Raw genomic sequence first — 7,724 nt, 5'->3', positions numbered from 1 at the left:
CAGACGCAGGCGCCGCCCTCAGCCCCCTCCTCCCCGCTCTCTGTCCCATCCCCCTGACCATCAGCACCGCCACCCTCCCCCGTGGACCCTCGCCAGAGCCTCCGGGGCTCTATCCATTCCTTCCCCACAGGGGTCTTCTTACACCCAGATCTGACCGGTCCCTCCGTTTCCCAGTGCCCCTGGACAGAGCCCAAGCCCCTGAACCTGGCCTTGGGCCCTGTCTGATCCTCTCTGCAGGACCGGCTCCCAATTTCTTTTCTTCATGTACACCGCAGCCTCTCTGCAAGCTACTTGTAGTTCCTTCCTCAGGGAGACAGACGCGGGGGCTTTGACCTTGATCCTAGATATTTTGAATCTGTGTAATTACAAACTTATCATCGGAATTTTACCAGTACTGATGAATTTTTCTCAAGGAAGTATCTTCCAGTTGCTTGAAACGTCCCCGATCGATTTTATAGGCAGGGCAGCTAACTCAGCTTCAGTTATTTTCATCTTCAGTTTCTGAAATTATTTCAATGTGGTTAACTATTACCGGGGTTTACTTTTACAACAAATATTTGGTTCACCATTCGAGTTTTTTTGTCCGCGTTGAATCGGGCTAAACTCTAAGGTCCGTGCGTGTGAATTTTACTTTGTGGCTTTTATTTCTTTATGTCCAGTGTTCTTCTAGGTGAAATGTCATAGATTCAGATTTCATCAGGGAGGCTTGACTGTTTTGTCAGTTTTTCAGTCCATAAAAACCTTGACTGTTTCTGCTATTTCTTAGCTAATTTATACAAAATACGAATTATGGGGGATTTTTCTCAAATGTTATCTATTGACAAGGCTGGGCAGAATACTGTTCGTTCATTTCTTTTATAGTTTCCGGATCGTTCTGTGAGGTGCCCAGAGAGAGGGCAAAGGGCACGTCAAAACTTCCTCGAGAACAAATTATCTTATCTTTGGATCTTGGCACAGGCTGTTCCCTCTTTCTGGGACACTTTTCCTCTCCTCTCTTCGTCGAAGCCAACTCTGACGCTTCTTTTAGGCCTCAGCTTTGCGGTCTCTGTCAGCCTTCCTTTATTCTTCCCAGGCTCAGGTCCCTTCTTTAATGTCCTGAGGTCACCCCAAATGGTGCTCTGATTATGGCTTGTGCCATAATTTATCTCATCTCCCAGCAACTTAAAACATCTTTGAAATACAGTCTATTACTTTGTGGCTTTTATTTCTTTATGTCCATTTTTTTCTGGGTGGGATGTCATAGGTTCAGATGTATGCAGTAATATATCTTCATTGAACAAGATTGAACAAAGGCAGAAGGACATACAACAAAAACCAACAATTTTCCTCAATCTTTCCAAGCGTCCTTCTCAGCAGTAATGTCCATCAGCAGTTTGGTGCACATCCTGCCTGTTCTTTTTCTATGCATTTACGTGGACAGATACACATAGTCCTTTTATATACAAAAGGCTTTGTATTTTATGTATTCTTCTGCAGCTTTTTTTTTTCTCTATAATATGTCCTGACATTTTTCCCATATACTGTATTCTTTGATAACGTTGCATCAGATTCCAGAAGAAGGGGTTTTTGCTATTATCGGCCAAAGATCAGACAAGACAGACTTCTTGCCAGAATTTAATGAATGAATGAATTCTTTTCATAAGGCAGTGAGACAAAAATTCTGAACTTCAAGAGATAGAACTTAGGTCAGAATTTTCTCCACAAAGTCTCTTTCATTTTCTACTTAAGGAAAGCAGACAACTCTGTGGATACAACTTAGTGACTATTTACAAGGATGAAGGGACCTGACACCCCTTGTATAATCTGGATGGTTGACATCAATACCCCCTACTCCTTTCTCAGTTGACACCCCCAAAGAAAGGCTTCTTCCATGCTGTGTTAGAAATACTACCAAGTAGTGCTCACTTCGGCAGCACATATACTAAAAAATGGAACAATACAGCGAAGATTAGCATGGCCCCTGTGCAAGATGACACGCAAATTCGTGAAGCGTTCCATAGAAAAAGAAAAAAGGAATGCTATCAAGTAATACGATGTGAATAATTTATTCCTACAGCAAGATAAGAGTTTTGCTTTGCAGAACACTGTGCTTCTGTTTATTTCTTGTACTTGTATAAGGTATCATTTGAGATGATAGGGTCGAGGCTTTGTGCTACCCAGTGCTCTAAGAATACCAGCGGTATTTAAGACATACTATCCAGCTCACCATTTTCTAGGGGTGGGAAAAATTACTGCATGGGGGGGAAAAAAATCCAAAGATCTCTGCTTACAATGGAAAAAATTTCCAGCGATGTCCAGAATTGCATGGATGAATCATTTTGTGTTGCCAATCCCTTCTGGATGGACATTTTGGTTGTTTCTAATTTTTATTATTCCGAAGTAATAAAAGTTTACATCCCAGACTTCAACTTTGTGGGTCGAAGGGTACATATATTCTTGATGTGGACAGATTTCCTTGTAAGATAGCTTCACCCATGTATACGCCTACCATCAGGGTAAGAGGGGGCCCCCTTTAAAGACACTTGACAGTACCCTGATATTTTTAATCTTTAAAATTTTGTAGCTCTTAATCTAACGTTGACCTTTTTTAGCCAATCTTATGGGTAAAAAGGACCTCTCCTTTTTAAATTTAGGCACCCCTGACTACTAGTAAGCTTGGAGATATTTTCATAGCTAATGACCACATGTACTTCTGTCAACTGTCTCTTCATAGCCTTTGCCCCCACTTAAAAAATTTTATTATGTTCATTGATCTCTTAAACTCTGGATCGTAATCCTCGGTGGTTTTGTTCTAAATATCTTTTCACAGTCTGTAGCTTGTCTTTTCTTTTTTTGCATGTTATCTTAAAATATTCTTTTATTTTGTAACTTTTCATGTTGAAACAACCCAAAACTTATAAAAATGTTGCAGAACAGTAGAAAGAATTCCCCTACACCTTTCACCCAGATCTTCCAGATGTTAACATCTTACATTATCAAAACCAGGAAATCTTATTCACATTTCACCGGTTGTCCTACTGATGTCCTGTTGCTGGTCCAAGATTCCATGTTGCCTTTGGTTGTCATGATTCCTCAATTTTCTCCAATTTGGGACAGTTCTTCCATCCTTTTTTGGCTTTTATGACCTTAACACTTCTGAACGGCCCAGGCCAGTTATTTTGTAGAATTTGCCTCATTTGGGCTTGTCCGATGTTCTCTCATGATCAAATTTAGGCTATGCATTTTGGGCAAAACTATTTGTCTTTCTCTGTTCATTGTATTTATCTTTTGGTGCACAGACATTTTATATTTCAAAGTAGTCAAATTCATCAATCTTTTCCTTTATTGTGATTTTGTGTCCTGTAGATAAGACTGTTTTTCTTATGTGACATCTTATCTCAAGCTCATGAAGAAATTCTTTTATATATTTTTTAAGATTTTAATGTTGTGCCTTTTATTCTAGGTTTTCAATCGACCCAGAATTTAAGTACACGATGATGTAAAATAGGGATATAATTTGTATCTTCCCCAGAGAGATTACTCATGTATTGGCCATCTGACCTTATGCTGTGAATTGTGCGTTGGCCTTTATCCTCTTTCCAGTTAGGTCATTTGTCTTCTGCTTACTGACTGGTTTGCTAGAACGCCCCACATTTTGCCTTTTGTAGGTTGGACAAATATTGCAGTAGTTTTTCCAACTTGCTAAAGCCATCGTTCTTGCAGCCGTTTTTTAATGGGTGCCAGTGCCCTGCGTGGCCTAGTTTGCACTGTGAGATCTGAGGACAGCCCTGGCGAATCAGAGGGTCCCAGTTCTGGCCTCTACAGCCTCATCTGAAGCCTCGCGTTGGGAAGTCGCGGGTGTTCCTTTGTACCCTGTGACCCCCGAGTGACCCCTGTCGCGTCTCCTCACACCCCAGGCTGACTCCGGGCCTGTATGACCTGGGCCGCACGGTCCTCTGCCTCGATTTCATGGTCTTCACGCTGCGCCTGCTGCACATCTTCACGGTCAACAAACAGCTGGGGCCCAAGATCGTCATCGTGAACAAGATGGTGAGGGGGCGGGGCCCGAGAGGGAAAGGGGCGGGGCCAGAGAGGTTCGGGCGGCTTGCAGGTGCTCTTCTGGGACGGAGGCGGAGCTTGGTGGGGCGGGGCGTGGTCAGAGCTGCAAGGGGCGGGGCCAGGCTAGTTGTCATCTTTCTCTCCAGTAGATGAAGGACGTGTTCTTCTTCCTCTTCTTCCTCGGCGTGTGGCTGGTTGCCTACGGGGTTGCTACGGAGGGGCTCCTCAGGCCCCAGGATCAGGACCTGCCGAAAATCCTGCGACGTGTCTTCTACCGGCCCTACCTGCAGATCTTCGGGCAGATCCCGCAGGAGGACATGGACGGTAAGGAGGGATGAGAGGGCCCAACACCCATCCTCGCTCTGAGCCCCTCCCCTCTGTCCCCCGTCTCTGGGTCTCTAGCCCCTTATCTCTTTCTCCGGCTGTCTGGGTCTCTGAGCAGGGCCCCTGCTCTTCCATTCCTAAAGGACTCCATCCTCTTCTCTGTCTGTATCTCTGCCCCCTGTCTAGGTCTCTGCCCCCTCCTGTGTTTCTTTGGGTCTCTGTCCCCCTCTCTTTCTGGGGCTCTGCTCCCCCACGCCCCTCGGGACTACTGTATTTGTTAGGTCTCTGTCTGTCTGGCTCCATCTCTGAGTGTCCCCCTACACCCCAGGCTGACTCCGGGCCTGTATGACCTGGGCCGCACAGTCCTCTGCCTTGATTTCATGGTCTTCACGCTGCGCCTGCTGCACATCTTCACGGTCAACAAACAGCTGGGGCCCAAGATCGTCATCGTGAACAAGATGGTGAGGGGGCGGGGCCCGAGGAGGAAAGGGGCGGGGCCAGGGAGGTTCGGGCGGCTTGCAGGTGCTCTTCTAGGATGGAGGCGGGGCTTGGGGCGGGGCCAGGCTAGTTCTCATCTTTCTCTCCAGTAGATGAAGGACGTGTTCTTCTTCCTCTTCTTCCTCGGCGTGTGGCTGGTTGCCTACGGGGTTGCTACAGAGGGGCTCCTCAGGCCCCAGGATCAGGACCTGCCGAAAATCCTGCGACGAGTCTTCTACCGGCCCTACCTGCAGATCTTCGGGCAGATCCCGCAGGAGGACATGGACGGTAAGGAGGGATGAGAGGGCCCAACACCCATCCTCGCTCTGAGCCCCTCCCCTCTGTCCCCCGTCTCTGGGTCTCTAGCCCCTTATCTCTTTCTCCGGCTGTCTGGGTCTCTGAGCAGGGCCCCTGCTCTTCCATTCCTAAAGGACTCCATCCTCTTCTCTGTCTGTATCTCTGCCCCCTGTCTAGGTCTCTGCCCCCTCCTGTGTTTCTTTGGGTCTCTGTCCCCGTCTCTGTCTGTCTGGACCCATCTCTGAGTGTCCTCCTTTGCAGTGGCCCTCATGGAACATGTCAACTGCTCGGCGAAACAGGGCTTCTGGGCGCGCCCATCCGGGGCCCAGGCGGGCGCCTGCGTCTCGCTCTATGCCAACTGGCTGGTGGTGCTCCTCCTCGTCATCTTCCTGCTCGTGGCCAACATCGTGCTAGTCAATTTGCTCATTGCCATGTTCAGGTGAGGCCCTGCCCATTCTGATCTGACGTCACCCAGCATGACTCTTGACTCCAGCGTGACCCTTGATCCCAGCGGAAGAACTCTTGTCCCCAGCATGATTCCGGATCCCAGCATAATCAATTCTATCTTTAGTTTCTGAACTCTGAGTTAGATCTAGCGCTGGCTTATCCCCAGACCCAGTTAGACTCTGATCCTCTCCCTGAGCCCAGGCTGACTGTTTAAAAAAAAAAAATTTTTTTTAATTTTTTATTTTTTAGGCAAGGCAACCCTTGCTTGACCTCACAGATTGCAAGGACCTTGTCAGCTTACAATCCCTTATTTTTTTTATTTTTTGCACCTACAGCCCCTGGTCTTCCTAGGTGGTCTCCCATCCAAGTACTAACCAGGCCCGACCCTGCTTAGCTTCCGAGATCAGACGGGATCCGGCTTGTTCAGGGTAGCATGGCCGTAGACGGAATATTTAAAAATTTTTTATTGTGGCAAAATATATATATAACAGAAAAGTGGCCATTTTTGCCATTTTAAGTATAATTTAGGGGCATTAATTACATTCATAATGTTATACAACCATCAGCACCATTTCTAAAACATCTTCATCACTACGAGGTTGTGTACCCATTAAGCAAGCGATAACTCCTCATTTCTCCCTTCCCCCGCATCCCTGGCAACCTCTAATGTACTTTAGAATAGGCAATGAATTTGCCTATTCTAGATGTTTCATATAAGTGGAATCATACAAAATTCGACCTTTTGCGTCTGGCTTTTTCACTAAGCACAGAGTTTTCGATGTTCATCCATGTTGTAGCATGTGTCTGCACTCTGTTCCTTTTTAATGGCTGAATAATATTCCACTATATTGCTCTAAGACATTTCTCTGTGCTGGAAACTTGGGTGGTCTCCGTCTTTGACTACTGTGAACATACCAGTGATTTTGAGGCTCTTTTCATTTGCTTGTTGCCCATTTGTATATCTTTGAAGAAACATCTATTTAAGTCTTTTGCCCATTTTTAAATTGGGTTGTTTGTCTTTTTGTTCTTGAGTTTTAGTAGTTCTTTCTATATACTGGATATTAAACTATCAGATATATGATTCGCGAATATTTTCCGCCTTTCCTTTGATTTTCTTTTCTTTTCCTTTCTTTGATAATATCCTTCGATGTGCAAACGTTTTAAATTTTGATCAAGTCCAGCGTATCTATTTTTTTCTTCTGTTGCTTGTACTTTGGCGTCATAACTAAAATGCCAAATCCAGGTCATGAAGATTTATTCCTGTTCTGTGGTTTTGGCTCTTATATTCAGGTCGTTGTGCCGTTTTAACTTAATTTTTGTATATGGAGAGGTAGAGGTCCAACTTCATTCTTTTTGCATGTGGAAATCTACTTATGTGGGACTATTAGTTGAAGAGACTGTTTTTTCCCCGCTATAAGGACTTGGCACTCTGAATCAGTTGGCCATTGTATTAGTTTCCTAGGATTTCTCTAACAAAGAACCAAAAAGTGGGTGGCTTTAAGTTACAGAAGCATATTGTCTGACAGTTCTCGAAACTAGAAGTCCAAAGTCAAGGTATGGACAGGCTTGGCTCCTTCTGAAGGCTGTGAGAATCTGTTTCATGCCTCTCAGCTTCTAGTGGACTTCTGGCCTGCATCATTGCAATCTCTTCCTTCGCCGTTACACGGTGTTCTCCCTGTGTGCATGTCTGTGTTCAAATTTCCCCTTTTTATAAGGACACCAGTCATACTGGATTAGGGACCAAGCCTAATGACCTTATTTTAACTTGGTTACCTTTGTAAAGGCCCTATTTCCAAATAAGGCACATTCTGAGGTCCTGAAGGTTAAGATTTCAGTACATCTTTGGGGGGACACAATTTGAGCCATGACACTCATCGATGTATGGGTTTATTTCTGAACTCTCAATTCTATTCCATTGGTGGATATGCCCATCCTTATGCCAGAACCACACTGTTTTGATTTTGTAGTGAATTTTGAATTTGGGAAGTATGAGTCTTTTGACTTTGTTCTTTTTCAAGATCGTTTTGGCTATTCAGGGCCTCTTGCAATTCCACATAAATCCGAGGGTTGGATTTTCCATTTCTACAAAAAAAAAAAAAAAAAAAAGGTTGTGGGATTTGATATGGGTTTTGTCACAGAAT

The 7,724-nt window shown here is 44.9% G+C and overlaps 1 protein-coding gene, 1 non-coding gene and 1 pseudogene across 6 annotated transcripts in view; 2 read left to right on the top strand and 1 right to left on the bottom strand.

Moving 5' to 3' along the window:
• The window catches only part of TRPM4 (transient receptor potential cation channel subfamily M member 4), a 33,996-nt gene that overhangs the window by 23,101 nt on the left and 3,171 nt on the right, over positions 1 to 7,724 (top strand). For all 5 annotated transcript variants that reach the window (XM_015592166.2, XM_025048467.1, XM_025048469.1 and 2 more), the window contains 3 exons: positions 3,897 to 4,029; positions 4,188 to 4,362; positions 5,398 to 5,575. In XM_015592166.2, the coding sequence (XP_015447652.1) occupies positions 3,897 to 4,029; positions 4,188 to 4,362; positions 5,398 to 5,575 (486 nt within the window). The remainder of the gene's footprint in view (positions 1 to 3,896; positions 4,030 to 4,187; positions 4,363 to 5,397; positions 5,576 to 7,724) is intronic.
• On the top strand, positions 1,898 to 2,004 carry LOC112482058. The gene has a single exon (XR_003047180.1). It is a non-coding gene; the product is annotated as a U6 spliceosomal RNA (small nuclear RNA).
• On the bottom strand, positions 5,910 to 6,028 carry LOC112482149 (annotated as a pseudogene).

This window comes from Pteropus alecto, unplaced genomic scaffold (assembly GCF_000325575.1).
Source record: "Pteropus alecto unplaced genomic scaffold, ASM32557v1 scaffold41, whole genome shotgun sequence".
NCBI classification, from domain to species: Eukaryota; Metazoa; Chordata; class Mammalia; order Chiroptera; family Pteropodidae; genus Pteropus; species Pteropus alecto.
The sequence above is the reverse complement of the archived record's forward strand: the minus strand, read 5'-3'. Positions and strand labels throughout refer to the sequence as shown.